Consider the following 20,399-nt stretch of genomic DNA (forward strand, 5'->3'; position numbering starts at 1 on the left):
CCTCAGGATGAACTCTAACAACTCATGATCCTAGTATGTGAATTTGAAATACCTGCATAGTAAATAATGTTTGTCTGATATCAAAGCACTGTGCTATAGTGCACATAGCTGTAAAAAAACGAGTGCATTTCTCTGCCAATGATATCATTCCAGCCCTCAGGTGTTTCAAAGAGCGCCCAAAATGTCTATAAGAGGCCTTTTAAGCATCTGACATTCATAAATCTCCGACTCAGTGTAGTATTATGACTGTGAGAGTGAACCAAATGCATTGGTTGAGAATATCGGGCAGTTCTGTTGTTTGGAAATGTCAGCCCTACCTTTGTTGTGGAGTGGTCAGTATTAAAGCTCAGGAGTGACATTTTTGGTGAGCTATTTTGTATTCTGTCAGGCTGTTTGGAAGAAGCTATTAGCAGGGAGGAAATGTGCACGGAGCAGCCTGCTGAGGTGACCTCCATTACTCGCTTCGTGTTAGAGGCAGAGCCCAGTCCACCTCATGATAGAGTTTCATGTCTGTGATGGATGAGAGCTGAAAGAAGGCAAAACATCCAGGATGCCGTGCAGTTTGCGTCCAGCAGGCTCTTTAGGCTGGACATACTTTGGCACGTGCATGCAGAAATACAAGGGCGTGCATACATCATCACAGGCACAGAATCAGCATAGGTGTGGAAACTGAAAGCTGCACGGAGCGACTCAGCCTTTCATCCACAACACTCAAACACCACCTGGTGACTTCCTGGAGCCAATGAGTGCGTTTAAGGTTAAAAGCTTTGACTCCTTTTTTCATACGACCTCATTAAGGCTCCAATTAAAACTCTTGCTGTGAATAAATCAATCAGACTTTTGGAATGTAAGCATGTCTGAGTTCTAAAGTGGGAAAAGTGCAGCCCAGATGGCTCTAAAGTGGTCCCAATGGGAGGACCGGAGGAAGTCAAGTCAACACCGAGTCCACAAAGCCAATAATTAACATTTAAAAAATGTGCAGAAATGTTAAAAGTTGACCTCCTGTAGGAGAGGCAGGCTGAGAGGGTGAAATCAATGCAAAGGAAGGATAATCCAGGTTAATTACAGGACTGGGTGAAGCACGTGGATGACGAAGAGGTCAGCTGAATATAATAAATGAGTATTTGCATACTGTAGTTCAAAGACTTCTGGACTATGACACATTATCCAAAGTCATAATTAAAAATATGCTTTGGTGAACTGACACTAAGCTCAATTTCTTAAATTTGTACAACAGCAATTTTGCTTTTCGAATAAAAAATCCCTTAATTGTAAAATAACAGACTCCCTGGTATTACAGCTTAGTGTATTCAATAATATTTGAGTCTTTCCAGGAAAGGTTTCTGAGAACTTGTTAGAAATTATGGCTCTTATAAAATAAAGCTTTAATTCTCCAACATGAAGGTCCAAAGTGATGGGATGAAACCTTCTGCATCGCTGCTAGGGATACTTAAAGAAACCTGTCTGTCTCAGGCTATATACGGTATATTTCTCATGCTATGATTTACTCACCACAGAGGACCCATTCAAATTGTTCTCATGCAGTACAGTCAGAGTATAGGCAGGTAAATATAATGTTGTTAAAGATGAATGTGAGAATGAAGCATATAAGTCTTCTCAGACTGTAATGTTTTCAACCTAAACATTTATGATTAGATGAACGAGAAATTCTTCTTTCTGCTTATTTTATATTTGAGTCCAGAAGCTTAAATTACCTGCACTGGTAATTTAACTGGACTTTCCACACATCACTGGAGGCAATTTCAATGTCAGTATAATTCTCTGTTACACACACACACACACACACACACACACACACACACACACACACACACACACACACACACACACACACACACACACACACACTCCTGCATTTTCACCTTCACTTTCATCAAACACACAGCACTAACAGTGGACTCGTTCTCCCAGAGGGTTTGATCGCCACCTCACTGGTGATGGATGGGTCAGATCGCTCACGCACATGTGCTGAATGTGTTGCTTTGCATTTTTCTGAAGTGTTGCAATGAGATTTGGATGTTTCACTTCTGTTTTCTTTAAATGAGCAGTTGGGTGGCCTGTTCATCTTTAGATGGCAGGCTTTGACCCTGGCTAACAGGAAACAGAAAGTGCCAGTACTGCAAATGTGTTGGAGATGAGGAGAGTAAGAATGTGAACAAGGATATCTGAACTTTGCTTGAGTAATTGGGTAAATCATTTCTGGAGCAAAGAGTGAGTAAACCAAGATGTTTACATGAGTCAGGGAAATGTAGCCTGGTTACTGTGAGACCTTCATTAACACTGAGCTCATTTCTCCTCCTAAAGCAACCATTTTTAATGCAAGGCTGGCATTTTACACACAAGATGGGAGCAGCTGAAAGCTGCTTTTAGCAATGCACTAATAACTGCAGATGGCTCAGATGTATATATATAACTGACAGACCCTGGCGTTTTTGCTCTGTCTGCTGTTTATAGTCTCCTGACATTATCACTATGCTTTTATCATTGCATCTGAAAGAATATATATAGAATATGTTAAAGGCTAAGAGCCAGTGCAGCCAATCAAAATCAACAGATAGATCAGAGTGGAATCGTGACTGGGTGGGAGGTCCGTTAAAGGATCACTGTGGGCTGAAGTGGAAGACCAGCACAGAGGCTGTGTACAGACAGGGGCTGAGCAGGCTCTACTCCCTAAGCAAGCTGAGATCCAGGAGATTTCCTGCCTCTCAGTTGTGGTGAGCACCGGGTACTTCACTGTGGTCTGCTGAGCATCAGAGCTGTGAATAAACTGATTAGGAAGGCTGACTTTATGACTGGAGAGGAGGTGGCTGAACAAACTGTTATCCTGACCATGCACCCTCTGGGCCGGTTACAGGACAGGCGGCAGAGCTCGTTCTCTCACAGATTCAGCTCGGCTACTACAACAGCTCTACAGTCACACACACATCTGTCTAACAGAGACTCGTCGGCTCTGCTACGTTTAACATTTTAACCCTGCACTCTTACAATACAAATGATATTTTTTACACACTGACACCACAAACAGGGTTGAGAGGTTGAGTTCAGTGACTTGATTTAGCCATTTAGCATGTGAGTCTGCGGGTTTTGACCCGTAGACCCAGATCAGTGCCGGCCTCCAGAAGCCGTTTGAGGAGCTCCAGCTTTTGTTGCTTCTGTCATGTGTTTTTGGGTTTGTTTGTTTTTACCAGTTTCAGTCTCTTATCATTAAAATCGCTAATTTTTGATGGCAGTAAGAAAACGTTGGAGGCAATTTAGACAGAACAGGGAAATTTGCCAAATGTTCTCCTGCAAATTCTCAAGTTTGGATGCGTGGAAGAATCTCCTGACTACCAAAGGATTACTGTTTGACTTCCCCGTAATAATATTTAACCCCAGCTCAAACCAGTTACCTCTTTTAATCTAATTTTGAAAGAAAACACTGCAGTTAGGATGCACTTAATTTCTTTATCAAAGAAAGATATTCAAACACAGGCAGAATGAAATCAAAAGGTTCAAATTTTATATATGAGCAGGTTTGAGTTTGCAAACAGTTTAGCAGGAACGACAGCCAGCAGAGTGGATATATGTACGTGCACATATTTGTGTGGAGGAAGAATAAACAGGAAAGATGCACTGATTAAGGTAGACAAGTACGTAATAATGAGATGAAAGCAGAAAACCAAAAACTCCCTACATGCAAACTTTAAAACTTTAATAGAACTGATATTCTGCTTTAAATGGCTACGAAGGCGGAGTGAACTGACTCCTCAATCTTTTAAGAGCATCAAAGCAGACACCTGCAAAGGAAGATCAGCGACAGCAGAACCTCGGCTACAGTCGGAGCACGAGTGAGACAAATCCAAAGTAAAATGACTCTGAAGCGGGAGGTGGAGGGAGAAAAAAGGCACAAAGGAAGCGAGAGGGAGAACAATTAGAAAGGGGACCGAGAGAGTCAGTGGGGTTAGACAGAAAGAGAGGCAGGTACAGTAAGAAGAGGAGTGAATGAACCGTGGAGTGAACTACCATTCACTAAAACCTGCTCCAGCATGAGTTGAATCTTAATTAACGGATTGCAGTAAGATGACTCACTCCTGCTATTTTTAGCCCCTGAAATGAGAACGCTGTTTCTCGGCTGAATGTATGTGTGGGAAACTATTCTTTGATGTTATATAACCACACACAGGTTTGAGCAGTGCGAGTTTTAGGACCAGTGAAATGGCATTTTAACCATGCACGCTCATTTGAAGACTGACCTGTATCCCTATAGATGATCGAGGTGTTTTCAAGTACTCCTCAGCCTTTGACACGAGGACGGCCTTATCGCAGGTGAGCACTGAGCTGTGAGAGTCTGTGGACGGGTGTCTTTTTCCAGCCATGACTCTGGCCGCCTCCATCGCTATAGTAACAGCTTTGGTGCTATCCAGGCTGTCGTTGGAATTGTAGAGGCCTCTGCCCGGGGTCAACCCCAAGCTGATGCCGTCGGACGCCCACATCCCACCATGAGGGTGCCTCCCCTCGTGGTGGGCGTCCTGGGTGGACTCGGTGCTACTCTGGGCCGTGATGGAGATGAGCGGTTTGGAGGTGGTGCGTGGCGGGACTGGAGGAGGGGTCTTCTTATAGCTAGGTGTGTAGGTGATGGCTAGAAAAGAGGCAAAAATGAACAAAGCCATTTTCAGAATATTAACATTTTAAATTTACATTAAATTCCCACTGTTCATACTATATGTTTATAGTATAGCAAAGATTTTATGATGCAAGGCAATGATGTAAAAAGATTTGATTTTATTTTGGGAAAAATATGTCAAGGTAACTATAAACTACAATGCACATGTTCATAATAGTGAAATAGTGACGGATGATTTTATTTGATTTTTTTTAATGTTATTCTAAGTTCAGTGTGGCCATAAGTCTGTTTTTAGTTTGGTCTGTTTTCTGTTCAGGTGTGTGTGTGCCTGTTTAGACATCATCGTGGGAACCAAAAATTGGAATGTTACTATACTTGTAGGACTTGTGAGGACGCACACATGATTGGGATTTTGGTGTCAGGGTTAAGGTTAGGTTCAGGCTAAGGGTTAGGCATTCATTTATGATGGTTAGGGTAAGCATCTAGGGAAAGCATTATGTCAATTAGATGTCCTCACTAAGATAGCAAAACCAGAATTTGTGTGTGTGTGTGTGTGTGTGTGTTTGTAATTCATAGAAATGATCCGTAAATAAAAGTTAATCATACATAAAATCCAGAAATAGAAAAAGAAACAAACTTGGATGTAATAGAAGCAGAAGGCCAGCATGATATTGATAAACACATGCAGATGGTTTGTATCTCACAGATTACTAAATGTGATTAAAAAAAATAAAAAATAAAAAATGTGCTTTTTTATACTACAGTGTATGCTTTTTCATACATAGTATACACAGTACCATAGGCAAAGTTGCCTCCATTTTTGTAATTTTTTTTAATCAATATTCAAGGACTCTATTTTTGGAGTGTATTTTACACATTAAAAGTGAACCTCTGTCCAAAAAATGCACTCAGTTTACTTCTCATTTACTGTAAGCATCATTTTCTCCCAGTAATTACGGTTAGGATATGTTTGTTTTTTTTATTCCAGTCCATTCTTCATTTGCTGCATTTAAATAACCTTTATCAGATTTGATGGTTTTGTTACATACTTTAAAAAAGTGTTTTGCTTTTCGTTTACAACTGTGGGGATTAAATTGTGTTAAAATGTACAAAACAGTGATGTCATGTTTTGAGACGAGGACCCAGGCACAGAGAGACTTGATGAATTTAAGAATCTTATGATTTAATAAAGAAATTTACAGACTTGCACAGAGATGGTAAAATTATGATGACTGATAACGGAGATGAAGACAACAGACGATGAGGACAGGGAGGAACAGGGGTTTAAATGCACCAAGGAGACACTCAGAGGGAACTCAGGACAACTGGAGACATTTAAGGATGCAGGGACTGACAGAGACGGGGAAGAAGTCTCATCGTGATGAATAAAGTTTATCTTGCCTGGCTGGGCAGCTGCTCAGCCCCCCAAAGCTCTGATCCTAGAATCGCCCCAGTGGGGCATTACATTTGGAAGAAGCTAGCTGCTAAAGAAACAGGTTGCGGGTGAATTAGAGGTGCAACAAATTGAACAAATGAAGCCTCACAGCTCTGCCCAGTAGCCTGAAGACAAGCAGAGAGAATAATGGCTTGTTGTCCACAGACCCATCCAGGGTGTACTACCCACCCGAAGCTGAGACTGAAAAATACTGGAAGAACATCCAGGAGAAAGAAGCGTCACTGGTGGATCTAAGAGCAGACGAGAGCAACCTCCCAGAACAAGAGCCAGTGAACGTCACAAAGACAGCCATCCAACCACAAGAATGAGCTGGACCAGTACCTGACATGATCCATGCCTGCTGACTGACGAAGCTCACAGCACTCCACGATCGCCTGGCAGCACAAATAAGGGTCACTGCTAACAGCAGGCTGGCTAACACAAGGCAGAACCATCCTGACCATAAAGGGTCACCATCGAACTACCTGCCTCTCCACTACGTGGAAGCTCCTCTCAGGTATTGTAGGAACTAAGCTGAGCAGGTACATGAGTCAACACATGAGCACAGGTCAGAAAGGCTGTATAACAGCAGAGGGCCACAGCACCAGCTCCTCAAATACCTCCAGAAGCAGTGCAATGTTAGGAAGCAGTGATCTGATACCCAGCTGGAGTAATAAACTCACCCAGTGCTGACAGGACTGCTGGGATTGGCTTCAGAAGAATTCAGGGACAACTGGGTTGTATTAAATTCAGTTAAACTGAATTGAATTCAGTTTTATTCATATGGCACCAAATCGCTACAACAGCCACCTCAGGGCACTTTATATTGTAAGGTAAAGACCCTACAATAACACCAGCCCTCATCACCACAGCCTCAGGTGTTCAGAGACTGGTTTTTACACATAAAGTAATAACACAGTAAAAAAAAAAAAGCCGTTGTGAAACGTGAGACTGATCTGACATGGATGAAAACCAGAGAAGTAATCAGGAGTACTCATGTGGAGGATTCTGCTAAAGGAAGGCTGACACGTCTCGTCTTCTTATTCTGCCCGTTTCACAACAGAAGGAAGGAGGATTACTTTCTTTCAAGTGCAAATGAGAATATGGACTTAATCCACAGAGAGATGGACTGGGGAATGGGTCACGAATGCCTTCTGGGCTTTGACATGTCTTTATTTTCAGAAAGCTCATCGTAGTTACAGGCCCGAGCATCTGAAGCACGAGCTGTGAGCCGGCCACCTCAGAGCCAAGAGCAGAAGGAAGATCGACGGCAGAGCGGAAGAACACCGAGTCACGCTGCGGGGCAAGTTATGGGTTATCGTTTTCCTCAACAAAGAGGCAAACTGAGCTGAACTCAGCGTTTCTTGTGTGCTTACATCACACAAAGCCACTTCTTTCAGTTCTAATGAGCTGCCCCGTCCACGCAGGCCCCCCAAACACTAATGTGTAGAATTAATAGCATTTCACAAGTACAGAGCAAACACAAACCTTTTTGTTTGCATTTATCTTAATAAAGAGAGAAATTTCTTGTAACCATCAAAGCCAGCGCTTCACCTGAAACCTACAACAACTTTTGGCCTCTTTCTCACCCCGACTGCAGCTGTGTATAAATAGCTACAGACGTCTGGTCTATGGAGAGTGTTCTGCTCCAGGGACTAAATGACTCACACTGACGGCCATTCACAGAATTAAGTCCTCGTGGATGAAGAGATGCGAACCCGAATAAAGACGGAAAATGGGAGAGAAGGAAAATGTAGAGGTAAGAGAGAAAGAGGGAGGGAGAGTAAATCATTGCAGATATAAAGAGGGATGAAAGAGGGTTTTGTGTGTGTGTGTCATAGAGAGCAAGGATAAATCAGGGAGTGCGGAGCGATCAAGGGAGGAAAGAGATGACCCATTGAAGGGGCATGATTCAGCAGGAGGACCAAAATAGAGCCATTATTAGCCAGCCAGTCGTGCAAAGGGGAGTCATAACTCTTGGTCCCATCTTGTCAGTGGCAGTATTACTCAGCATGTAGATGAAGTGAACACCAGAACATACGCACTGCTCGCTCACTCATTTCAGACAGAGTATTTAACACTATTATTATACATCATGTTCCAACGTATGAAGCTGTGGTGATGTAGTGCAAACTGCTCTCTGTGTACGTGAAGCCGAGTGATGTGATGCTCTGTGTTTAGAGGTTGGCGACGTGTCGGGGCGCACTTTGTGTTCTGTCTCCGAACTTTCTGTTTTTTATTCTTTGACTTCATCACGTTTTAAATGTTGTTTTGATTTGACTTTTATTATTACCTTTAACTCAGGGGTGTCAAACTTCAATTTGAACGTTTTTGTTAAAGATTAAATGACTGTTTTTATTCTAGTGGGGGAAAAACAAAAATGTGTGAATGTGTCACAGGGCAGAGGAATGAGCTACCAGAACCTTTTCTGTCTTTTTACACATTCAACATACACAGAAATGCGTTGTTGAAATCGCAGTTCTTTTAAAATATCTCAGGGATTGAATGTTCAGCTAAATGTCGTTACACTGACAGAAAGGGCAGTTTCAGCGATGGGCTGCATGTAGCTCACAGTATAAAGTGATTTTGACGTTCCTGTTTTAAATTACTGGTTCTTAGTGCTTTTTCTACTCGCCTTGAGCACTCAAAGCGCTTTTACAATATGCAATAAATTAGACGTGACTGTAGGGTCCTTTACAAACATCTGCATGTGATGAGCTGTGAGTGAAACCAGGAGGAAACCTCGTCCTTAGTCAAGAGAGCAGTTTCTGATGCTTCAAGAATGGGAACATGAGAGGCTTGAGAGGTGCAACAGACCCATTTTTAACACCGCGGTTGTTTTAAGAGAACATTTTGTGCAATTAGCAAAGCAGCAAGACTGCCAGCTGAAGCAGGACCATCAATCAGGAAACGCAGGGAACTGCCCCGTGCGGGGGCATCAAACCTGAAGGCCCGGGCTCACTGTGTGCTCTTTGTGTTTTTGTATGCAGTTTAATTAATTTAATTTAACCCTTTCAGGCATGAATTATGACAACCTCAATCAGGATCTTTCTCTTAAGTATTTTTATTCATCTTTAAAAATATGTATTTCTCAAAGAGTTTTTTACATGTCCACTTAGGTGGACAACATACATTTTGACAAACAAATCAATAATATAATATGTCTGTTGTGTTTATGTGCAAGTCTACCATCAACACTGACACAAATACAAGAAAACAACCTTTGAATCCACTGCAGTGACCACTATGTGTGAAAGGGTTAATTATTATTGTTAGCAGTGTTAATGTTAAGGACATTTTATTTTTGCTCTTAGGTTACATCAGTGGATCTGTAAAGAGAGCACACGTGGCTGAGGGGAAAATATGTGAGTGCCGAGGCAATCAGTAGTGCAGCGGTCCCTCGTTTATCACGGCGTTACGTTCTGAAACTAACCAGCGACAGGTGAAATCCACGAAGTAGCCAACTTTATTTTTTACAGTTATTATAGATGTTTACAGGCTGTAAAACCCGTCACTACACACTTTATACACTTTTCCCAGACAGGCACGAACATTTTCACACTTTTCTCTCTTGTTTAAACTCTCAAAGTTCAAACCTTCGTAGAAAAATAAGTCCAGGATTATAGAAGGAAACCAAAGGAGTGCAAAACGTTTCTTCAACATTGTTGTGTTTGTCGTGGAGAAAACTTACAAACCTACAGTACAGTCACACTTCTAGCATCGAAGATTTATTTGACAAACTGAACGCATTCTGTACTGTACAGAAGACACGCGGAGGAGACTGATTGACAATGGTCTACAGCCAATCAGGACGCGGATCAAAACAACAAAACAAAACAAAAAACATGGAAAATTGCACAAAAAAAGGCTGCGAAAGGTGAACCGCGTTATAGCGAGGGACCACTGTATCTGTGAGAGAACATCAGCTAAACATGTTCAGGTAGACCTGGCATCAAGTCTGGTATGGCTGTTTTTAGTGGGAACACAAAATCTTCCAAATGTTGCAACTAAACTAAGAAGGTTTAGTTGTGCTTAAATGTTGCATGCATGCATTAATTGGAACATGCATGGTGCAATAAATAAACTGTGACACAAACATGTAGAAACCTGGGAGGATGTAGTCCTCGAGCATACACGAGTACAAACGGACTATATTTGTTTGGGCCTAAATCTGCTGAACCTGTCCATCGCAGCGAGCAGACAAAGTGCAACGCAGAGTGCTCATTTCTAAAAAGTAATCGATGACAGAACCTTCAGAGGCGGCTAAATTTATTCAAAGTAAAAACCATTTTGTTTTCTCTACGCGCAGCAGCCAGGCTGATTAACGTGAGACACAAAGGCAGTGAGTCAACCACTCCATCTCTGTTAGGACCTCTCCATCTATCAGGCTGGCTGCATGCTAACATGGGCGTGGAGTTTGGAAGAGAGTTGAGTGACACGTTGTTAAGAGTCTTTCTCTCCGGCTGGATTTATAACTACGAAGGAAATGCAGCAGTTTGTTTTGCAGTAGGCTTTTAAGAATATGTAAATGATCTGAAGGGAGGCTGGAAGACGAAGAATGATGGTGGATTCCATTATTGGCACTATCACAAGCACTGCAGACAGAAACATTAAAGAAATGAATATAAGAATAACTCACTACAGATAAGAGAGAGCAGACAGGGTGAGTCATTACTCTGACGTACTCAACCACACCTGGAGGGTTTGTTAAAGTTTAAAAGCGTCCTGAGGAGCGTGATGGCTCATTGTGGACAAAAACATTGTTCCTGATAAATAAACCACACGAGTGGCTGCAGACAGTCATTTTATAACCCGTTCTTGATCTGTGGATCAGACGCTCTTCTGTACTTGATGGAAGCCACACTCTCGTGGTCGTATTTAATGGCTTCTGCAGTCAGAAACGGTGCCACCGCTCTGCATTAGCATCCAGAAGAAGAGCATCTGCAGGGCAACAGTTAGCTGCACGCCACTGTGTGTTCTTAGCCTCACGTGTCATGTGACACTTCATTAGGAAGATCGTTAAAACATACAGAACAACAGAGCTTTCAGAGGTGAGCGTGTCCATGTGTCTGTGTGACGTTTGAGAAACTGGTGCACTCATAAATATGCCAAGCAGCAGCAGCAGAGAAAGCACTCTCAACGATTAAGTCTGCCTCAATCAGAATATGCAGGTTTGTTTTAATGGGGCTGTAGTGAGGAAACTGTCCTCTAGTCAGAGCCATCCCAGTAAGCACCAGCCTGCTAGCCATAAGGGTCTGTATCAGCTAGATCAAACCCACTGACTCCCACTTGAGACTAAGGCTACAGAAGGTTTATCACCCATGTCCAGATCGCCCAGTTTAAGAGTCTGCTTTTTGCTAGGCTTGGCTCCAGACAAAATTAACCCCAGCCCATTACTCATGCTGCTAACAGCCAGCCAGTTTCCTGCCAGTTAATTTCCACTCAGTTTTCCAGTTCACCAGTGTAGAACCTCCAGAACCCAACAGTTCCCTGCCCGACCGTGTCCCCACGTCTTTGCGGTCCATTTTTCCATGGCTTTATTTGGCTCTTTGGTTTAACTTGTTCAAGTTGAATTAATTGACTTTGACAGGTAGCTACGGCTGTAGCCTCCTGTGGACCGAATGAAGTTTGTGATGCCATGAATGTGAGTTGGTGCAGATCCTCAACATTATTCTCAACAACAGAAACTATATATTTCTTTCTCCCTCTACTTTCTCTCCTTTTTTTAACAGTGTGCTGCAGGACAACTCGTGTTTCATTAAAACAATATGTCACTTTGAAACGGAGCAACAGAGAATGCCCCAGGTAGACAGTTTACCTGGGGTTTGTTGGGGTGTCCAATCAATGCTGCAGGTGGAGGGGAGGCAGAACTGGATCCCTGAAAACAAGGGAGCAATGGGATATTCAGAAGAGGGGGCGTATTTGCCCAAACACACAGTATAATGGATTAACAATACAAAAAGCCATACTTAGATTGGATCCAAGAACAAACTGCAGGATATGAGGATCATCTGGCACAGTGGGAGTTTGTGCTTTATGATCGCTCCTATTGCAGCAGGATGAGCGTCGTGATAGAGTACCATCATTATAATAGTGTAGAAGTGCCCGATTGTTCTCGTTAACACCAAGCAGTAAGCATCTTCTTTACTTCAACTCATTTTCTGATATTTGCTGGGTTATCAGTTATTTCCAGACTTTACTGAGGACACAGATCATGAGTGGGTCCACAGAACAACAATGATCATTTGTCTTTTATTTACGATGACAGCATGACCTCTACAGTTTATCACACTTTATCTTAAATCATAAAAAAATACTAATGCAAGAAAGTGAGGTTGTGATAACCCCGTCTAATGTAAAGTACCTGATGAAGTGAAAAATAATGATCGTATTTGTCACCGTTTGACTCGCTGTCAGAAAAGGTCTCAGCGCTTCCATCCAATTGAACCGACCTTCATCTTGATGAAATTTGAAAATGAAATGAGTCTACAGCAGGAAGCAGTCGAAGCCATTTTGTAAATTAAGATTGGGCAGATAACTTGAGGCCACTGGCTTTTTTTGGTTTGTAATAATATAACAGTAAATACCGTGTTGTGACACACTCAGGTCGGCCGGCGCGTTAGCCGAACACACCTGCATCATTCTGTCTGTTCCAGCAGGAAAAGCCTGGCTTTACGTGCAGTTGCACGCTGCATCCTACAGCACTTTATTTTTGGATTATATGCTACAAATAAAAATATTACCATTACAGTGCATAATAAATAGTGAGCTACTTCTAGTTACGATCTTTGCAAAGGTAAAGGAAGAGAGCCAGGAGAAGAAGAAAAGTGGAGCACTTTATGTCAGTAAAATGAATTCAACAGTAGAACCTAATTAACTTCCCTCCCCTTTGAAAACCTCTCACATTCATCTAATTTAGCAAACTTTAATAAAGTGCTGTGCGCACATTCGACTCAAAACAACAGACGAAAATCCTTTTCTGGCAGCTCACTGATGTTCTGCTGAAAGATCCTTTTTATTCCGTGCACTTTATCAGAGCGCAGACTTCAGTGGGCGACTCCACATAGAGCGCATTAATTGGACAGAGAGCGCAGATATATCTTCTGATTTTTGCCTGGCTGTTCGTTGCTGGTAACAGAATTCTGCGTCTTCGGTGGTACGTAGGCTCCTTTCATTGCACTGAATGTCGAAATGAAGCTATGAATAGAACCGAGTACCTACAGTGAAGCACTGCATATGAAACACAAGGAAATATGGAGGCCATCTGTCATGCACCATTACTACATTATTTTCATCAGTCAGTATCACACATGTGGAAATGCAGCACTACGGCGTGACACATACCTCTTTTCAGGAAGGAATACAATTCGGCATGTCATCACACTTATGTCCCAGTACATTCTCAGTCTTTGATTCCTGAGCGTTAGGATGATAACTTACAGTAAAAAATACATCATCACCTCTGAGCAAAGCCTGTTATTCCAGTGTCAGACAAATGTAATAATTTAGAGCGTCTCTGATGAATTCATCCGTACAGTCCAGAAAATGTGTGCATGTTTGATAGCAAACTGTATGTGTATGCAGGTAACGGTAGCTACATACTGTGACTCTACTGGTTTGCAATTTTAGTTGGGAATGATTGTAAATGTAGAATTATTTTCCAACAAAATGCAGCTGTATGCAAAAGTCTGCCCACACCTTATTTTACCTAATGATGATTGTTAATGAATCCAGACGGCTGAGACGTCAGTGATGTTAGCAGATGCAAACCTCTGCATGTGGCACATTTGATATTTTTTATTATTTTTAAGCCACTGAATTTAAAAAAGTTATTTTTTCTAACACCTGTGCACCGCTGAGGTTGCATTCACTGTAAAATATCAACAGAATAAACAATTTGCTCAAACTTTTGCAAACAGCTGTAACAGTAGAGGATCCCAGTTCCACTCAGCATTGTGCAAACATCATTTCTCATGTTCTTCTCTCTTTAAACCCGTCCATCCAACAGCTCACATAGTAAACAGTATCTCTTTATATAGTTATATGATAACTGCCAATATTTACTTCACCCCACTTTAGAGTGACAATGCAAGTAGAGCTCAAAATAGGTCAAAAAAAGGAAAGTTGCCATAATCATTGCAAAGACGGCTGTGACCTTGTACACTCTGGACTGTTTCTACAGTCTATTAGTGAGCTCTTAAAAGAGTCTCTTAAAATAAATGTGTACAGCATTTGTTATGCAGGATCATCCATTGATTTGAACCAGCACTCTGAGGATGAGGAGTCCTTTCCTGGGAGATGATTCACATCAGAGATGACAACTGCTTCAGAGAGCTTCGTACTGCTATCAGTGAATGTTTATGAAACATTATTGTTCAGTGCATTTATCACTGCAGGAGTTTATGACATTCTCGCACTGTGTTGCAGTCCATGAAATGCAGTTTTGCTGCTACCAATGCAGTCTTTTTCCATGGACGATGTAGAAGGAAGTTCTTGCTTGAATGCCAACAATCCCATGACATTTCGATGTGCACGTCGCTGTAAGTGCACTGGCAGCTACAAACCAAAAGCTATAAATATAATTTTCAGCTACATTTCGCCTGCTGAGAATGAGGTATGAGCTCACAGAGTGAGAGACACATATGTGATTTCTGCGCTGTTGTACTCGTATCTGCCACTCCACAGTTCTACACTCGCACTCCTGTACATCGAGTCTCGCCTGTGGCCCCTCTTCTGCCACCTGTACCACAAAAAGGCCTGCTCAGATGAAGCTGCTTCTGGACTGCCTGGGACATCCTCCTCCACAGGTCCCACAGTCATATGGGATACAGCCACACACTCCAGTATCTCTGCTGTAACATCATCTGACTCCATGGATAGCAGGTCCTCTGAGGTTATCTCTTGGAGATCTGGGCCTGATGATAGAACAGGTTCTGAGGCTGGACTTGTGGGTCCAAAGTCTAGTTCCAGTGATGTATCAGGAGATACCGAACTAGGAGGGGATATTGTGACAGTGACCTGTGGTAGGATGTCATGTAATCCCGAGGCTACGTCCTGAGACATGTGATACTCCGTAGCTGGGTCCAAACAGACAAACTCTGTTGATTCTGAAGGATCCAAAGGGCCCATTGCAGCAGGGTCAACAGATGGTAGAGGTGAACTTGAACTGTCTGACTGGTACATGGGTGGGTCTAAATCCTCTACATTTGATAAAGAGTCAACACTAATGTCAAAAGGCTCTGGTTCAGGATCCATAAACACTGAGTCCAGATCATCTTGATCCAGGGAAGTCAGCATGACCAAGTCAAAATGGACCAGATCAGCGTGATATATAGTGGTGGTGTCCAGTGGTTCTGGAAGAGGTGGCCAGTCTGAGTCTTGAGACTCTTGAGATTCAGGGTTTGGTGGAGTTTCTACAGAGCTGGAAGCAAAAGTTGAGACGGATGTTTTCTCCTCATCAGGGAGGTCGGAAGGATGATCGGGAAAGGTGATAATGGGATCTGGATCTGTGACACTGCCGGGTGGACTCGCAGGATCGTCCGAGTCAAGATACTCTGACACAACAATAGAAGGACATGTTATGCCGCTATCCAAATCAGACAGTGTAACAGGATCAAACTGAGGAGTTGGTGCATCACAGACTGAGGTTGAGCCTTGACTAATGGATACGGGCGATTCTGATGGTTGAAGTTCTTCTTGTGTTGGGTCTGAGGAATCTGTATTTTCCAGTGCTGAATATGTTGAGGACGCAGCAGTAGGATCTTGAGGGCCTGAATCTGGTTTGTCCACAGTGACAACATCTGGAGACTCTGAATCTGACATGATGTCATAATCCTGTTCATCTGGTGGTGACACTGTAACTACAGGGACTGGGTATGGCAGCTGTATCGTATCCTTGTGAATTTGCTTGGAGTCTGGGGGGTTTGTGTTATCTGTGAAAGATGGTTCAGATTGGGGTAGGGAATTATTACGTGGACCTACATCTGTTTGTTGTGGAGTGATTACCATTTTCTGTTCAGGTGTTGATGAACCCTGAGGACTCTCAGGGGCTGTTTCTAAAGAAAGTGGCGCTGTACCGTGGGTGGTGAGTGTTGGCTCATTAGTGGCCATGTCAGAGGAGCTTAGAACTGCACCGTCGACTGCAAGCTCCGATTCAGCTCTGGTGAGCACAGCAGTAACATCAAGTGTCTCTGGCTTGACTGCTCGAACAGAGACAGGAAGTATTGGATCCAAAGAAAGTGGTATGGCACTTTCTACGTACATTGACTGTGGAGAGGCAAGAATGCTCGGGTCCATCGAGAGCTGTTTTGGCAGGCCTCGGCGGGCCCCTTTCTTTTCGTCTTTTTCTTCTGGACAATTAACAGCTGCATCTGCAGTGCTCTGCCTGACCAAGACTTTGCTGCGGGCCTGGGTCCCCACCGATACCTTGGATATTTGGGGCTTTTTCTCTCTAGCCCCCCCAGCGCCTCTATCTGCAGTGGAGGTTCCAAATCTTCCTGCCCCGGGCCCGGGTCCAGGCCCCGATCCCGCTCCAGGCCATGCCCTTGTTCCTGTCCCTGTACTAGGTCCAGCTCCTGCACCCAAGCCTGCCCCAGCTCCAGCGGCCATGTTGCCTCCCTGGGGAGACCATGTGTTATAATGCTGCGTGAAAGTGTTGAAATTACTGTTGAAAGCACGAAGTTCTTTACAGAGGTCCCTCCTGAGTTCAGCTAGCTCTCGACGCATGGCCGAGACCTCTTCCTTCCACTGCATGCTGATAGCGGCAGCCAGTGTAGCCGACTCTTTGATACTGGCCTGGATGGCCTTTGGTGATGGCCGTTCTGGAGCACTAGCTCCAGTGGATCTGAAGAGGCTCGGAGAAACAGGTGGTCCAGACAAGGGTTTGGCTGTAGCCCCCGTGTTGTCTTGGTGGTAAAGCCTGTCTCTTCTGATGGGGCAGCCTAGATCATCATGAGTCAGAGGGACTGTGTCTGCCAAATCCTCATGTATTCTGTCCTGGTCAGGTAAACAAGAGTCTTCCTGCACATAATTTCTGTCTGGAAGACAAATGTAGATATATATATCTGTAATATGGCCAAAGGTGTGAGCAGCTGGAGAGAATGTGCTTTTTATTGTCACAATGCAGTAACATCAAGTCATGCACTGAATGCCATGAGTCAAAATAAGATAATAGCTGAAATGTACAGCAGTGATTATTGTGCCAATCTCCTCGTGTGACTCCCACAGATGTATAGCAACAATATGTCATATTAGCATTTAGACAGCACTCCCATTTTGACTCATTTATGCTGATGGTTTACACTGCCTTCTCATCCTTAATTTCTAGCATGCATTCTTCACATCTTTTCAATGCACAAAGCTGAAACTCCTAGCTCCTGGAACACATCATAGAGAATGGACAATTTCGTCTAATCAGCGAGGTGTGCGAACAGTCCTTGCGTGCTCTTCGGCTTCCGTTTGAGGTAAGGAAATGTGAACTTTGTGCAGTGAAAAGAGGCAAAGATGAGCAAATATTCCAAAGCTTTTCTCATCAATCAGGAAGTACAGTATGAACCCTATTGAAAATGTCAAGTCCAGTTTGACTGACTAAATCGAGTTGCCCCATTTCCAAAACTGGGGCAAAATGCATTGCACCAAACTCTTAAGAGATCTTTGAGTTTACTGAGAAAGCAGTGTAAGCAAACATTTATAGGTATGAAGAATTGATCATAAGCACATCTCCAGATGTCCACACCTCTAACTCTCCCTATTATAGCCCATATAGTTGGATCATGAATCTACTGCGGGAGGAGGTGGAATCCACTTGGACTTCTTGTCCGAGCCGTTTCTCTTCTGTTCTTCCCACATTCTTCATCTGTACAAGGACGTATCCTTTCCTCTGTGAATCCAGCAATCAGGGAATTGTTGAAACCAGCAACAGCTTACAATTTGTTATAATGAATGCTCAGTATCAGAAGTAAATGCATGTTTCAGCTGAGTAATTTGCACGTATGATACATATGACTAACTAGTGCGACAGTTCGGTTACCGCTGTAGTCAGCTGATCTGAGTGTAGACACAACTGTCTGCAGCTCTGTAATATCATCTCGTTGTGCGTAAACGTGAGCTTGAGACAAAATAACTTGTGTGAATTAAACAGTCTGTGAGTGAAAAGCTGCTTTTGCAGCACCGTGTAAACTCGCTTCAAGTAAAAACTTCATGTGGTGTTTCCAGCGAGACGATAAAGCTGCGTGCTCACTGTCACCATGTGGCACAACAAAGAAATATATGCAGTGGAAAAAGCAGCAGGTGTCCTTATTCTGACCTGATTTTTATTTCAGACACTTTCCATTTGTGATTTTCAATAGGGTTCATAGCTTTACTCTTTGATGCATCCAGTGGATGAGCAGATGAAGCACTGTATCCAAAGTACGAACAGCTCACAACTGGTCACTACAAATGCCTCAGTAAAAATGAACACATACAAGAATGATTCATGCAAATATTCTGAAACTGTTTGACAGTATGAGTTGGCACTAATAGTCTTTATGTATCCATAACCACACATCCTTGTTAAAATAAAACGTATTAGTGTCACATGTCCACTAATATATTGTGCAGATTTATGTTTAACCATGGTTACCTGTGGTGGACCTGATGGTGGAGGTGACGGTGGAGGCCATGGGGGGAATGCAGTCGTCATCTTGGGAGTAGCCAGCCTGGATGGCTCGTAGGTAGCTGTGGCTCCGGGTTCGGAAGCAGCCGGGCAGGTCCAAAGCGTCCATGGCCTGGGATTCCACCTCGCTGAACACAGACTCGCACACAGACTCAAACTGGCCATTAATTTCTGTTTCACTCACCTGAGAGAAACAAAGCCATAAATAAGCTCCATCGATCGAGGGTAGTGAGGATACATATTTTTATCGGTTGGCTGTAAACCTCCACTTTTTCTCACTTTAAAATCATAAAGAAGCAGAGTCTGTGAGAAGGTTCGTGGAGTCAAGGTCGTACACTGTCAGAGAGTTCGTGACACATTTGTTGTTGGATTTGATGTGAATGCCTTTAAAACAGCAGAAACTGTTTAACCGTTATCTCTCCACTCTCATTTGGCAATATCAGGAATCAAAGATAAACATCTTGTTCGACTGGGATTAGGAATTAGAGGAAGTTTAGTTGAAATGCTGGGACTCCAAGCAAATCAATATCTCTCTTTTACTAAGGAGATGAATATCTCAGCAAGCCCCACTGGAATCCTTTAATTTGTCCAGATAAACAATGTGCAGTAAAGTGTTGAGACTAAATTTATGTCAGAAAAATTATGCCTGGGCTTTGAAAACAATACTCAGTGCCGTGACAATGAAACTGGGAGAATCGGCCTCTTTAAGTGGGATTTTAAATGAAATGACTTTATTAAATTTTCCTGGAAATTAAAGCCAACCCCTCTGGCTCCCTCGGGGATCCAGGAAAATCTGTGCAAACCTAAAGGATGCGCACTCACCTGGCTCACTTGGCTAACACAGCTAGCCTGACTGAGGGTGCTGACAGCCCGCATATAGCTCTGATTCCTGGAGCGAAACTTGGGTGAGTTGTAGTTGGTGGAGGGATCCAGGGCAATGCTTGGGTGCATGTCCCTGGTGGCTTGCAAGTGGTAGCTCTGACTGAACAGAGAGAGAGACAAAGAAAAGCAGGACAGGAGTGGGACTACAGCCATAAAGCAAATCAATTAAATATAATCTGACTGATAAACAAGCATTTTGTGTAACACGATGAAGAATTACTAAGCACAGCTGGCTGAGCTTGAGAGGGAGGCTGGATGACACCGTGGCTCTTAGGCTGTCTCTTCCTGTTCCCCCCCGCTACATTCATTCGTGTCCTTAGAAAGGCACTTTGATTTTTGTCGTGCTGAAACATCCAATCAGTGCTTGGAAATGAGGGAAATGCAAATCAGGGGCTAGTTAGTGAGCAAGCACTTTGGAGAGCACCCCAGTGTCAGCCAGGTCAATTAAACGTGCTCCCCCAGCAGTGCAGGAGAGGTGCTCAGAAACCCACGGCTGGTTAGGAATCTGCCGAAGAGAAAATGACTCGGAAGAAATGTGCTTTAAGTAAAATAAAGAATACTATGTGAGCCGCTTTTGGAATAGCAAAGTGAGGTTGGGTTCCCTTCGCCAGATCTATTTCTAATGACAGGCCGGGATGAGTAAGCAGTTTCTGGGCTTTTTATAGAGATAAACGCTGGTGTTTGGCAGCATGAAAATGCCAGTGTGATTAAAAGTCTCCCAATCCATCTTGTGATGCTGTAGCAAGGCCCTGCGTATTTGCAAAGTAATATCAACTTTCTGAACACTCAAAGACATGCTGGGG

The 20,399-nt window shown here is 43.2% G+C and overlaps 1 protein-coding gene across 1 annotated transcript in view; it reads right to left on the reverse strand.

Annotated features, from left to right (window-relative positions):
* Positions 1-20,399, reverse strand: part of dlgap2a (discs, large homolog-associated protein 2a) — a 96,692-nt gene that overhangs the window by 12,627 nt on the left and 63,666 nt on the right. Inside the window, exons 6-9 of the mRNA XM_080870195.1 lie at positions 19,537-19,696; positions 18,682-18,898; positions 11,878-11,937; positions 4,254-4,639 (exon numbers count right to left, since the gene is read on the reverse strand). Coding sequence (XP_080726321.1) covers positions 4,254-4,639; positions 11,878-11,937; positions 18,682-18,898; positions 19,537-19,696 — 823 coding nt within the window. The remainder of the gene's footprint in view (positions 1-4,253; positions 4,640-11,877; positions 11,938-18,681; positions 18,899-19,536; positions 19,697-20,399) is intronic.

The sequence above is a fragment of the Rhamphochromis sp. 'chilingali' genome (genome assembly GCF_963969265.1).
Source record: "Rhamphochromis sp. 'chilingali' genome assembly, chromosome: 21".
In the NCBI taxonomy this organism is placed as follows: domain Eukaryota; kingdom Metazoa; phylum Chordata; class Actinopteri; order Cichliformes; family Cichlidae; genus Rhamphochromis; species Rhamphochromis sp. 'chilingali'.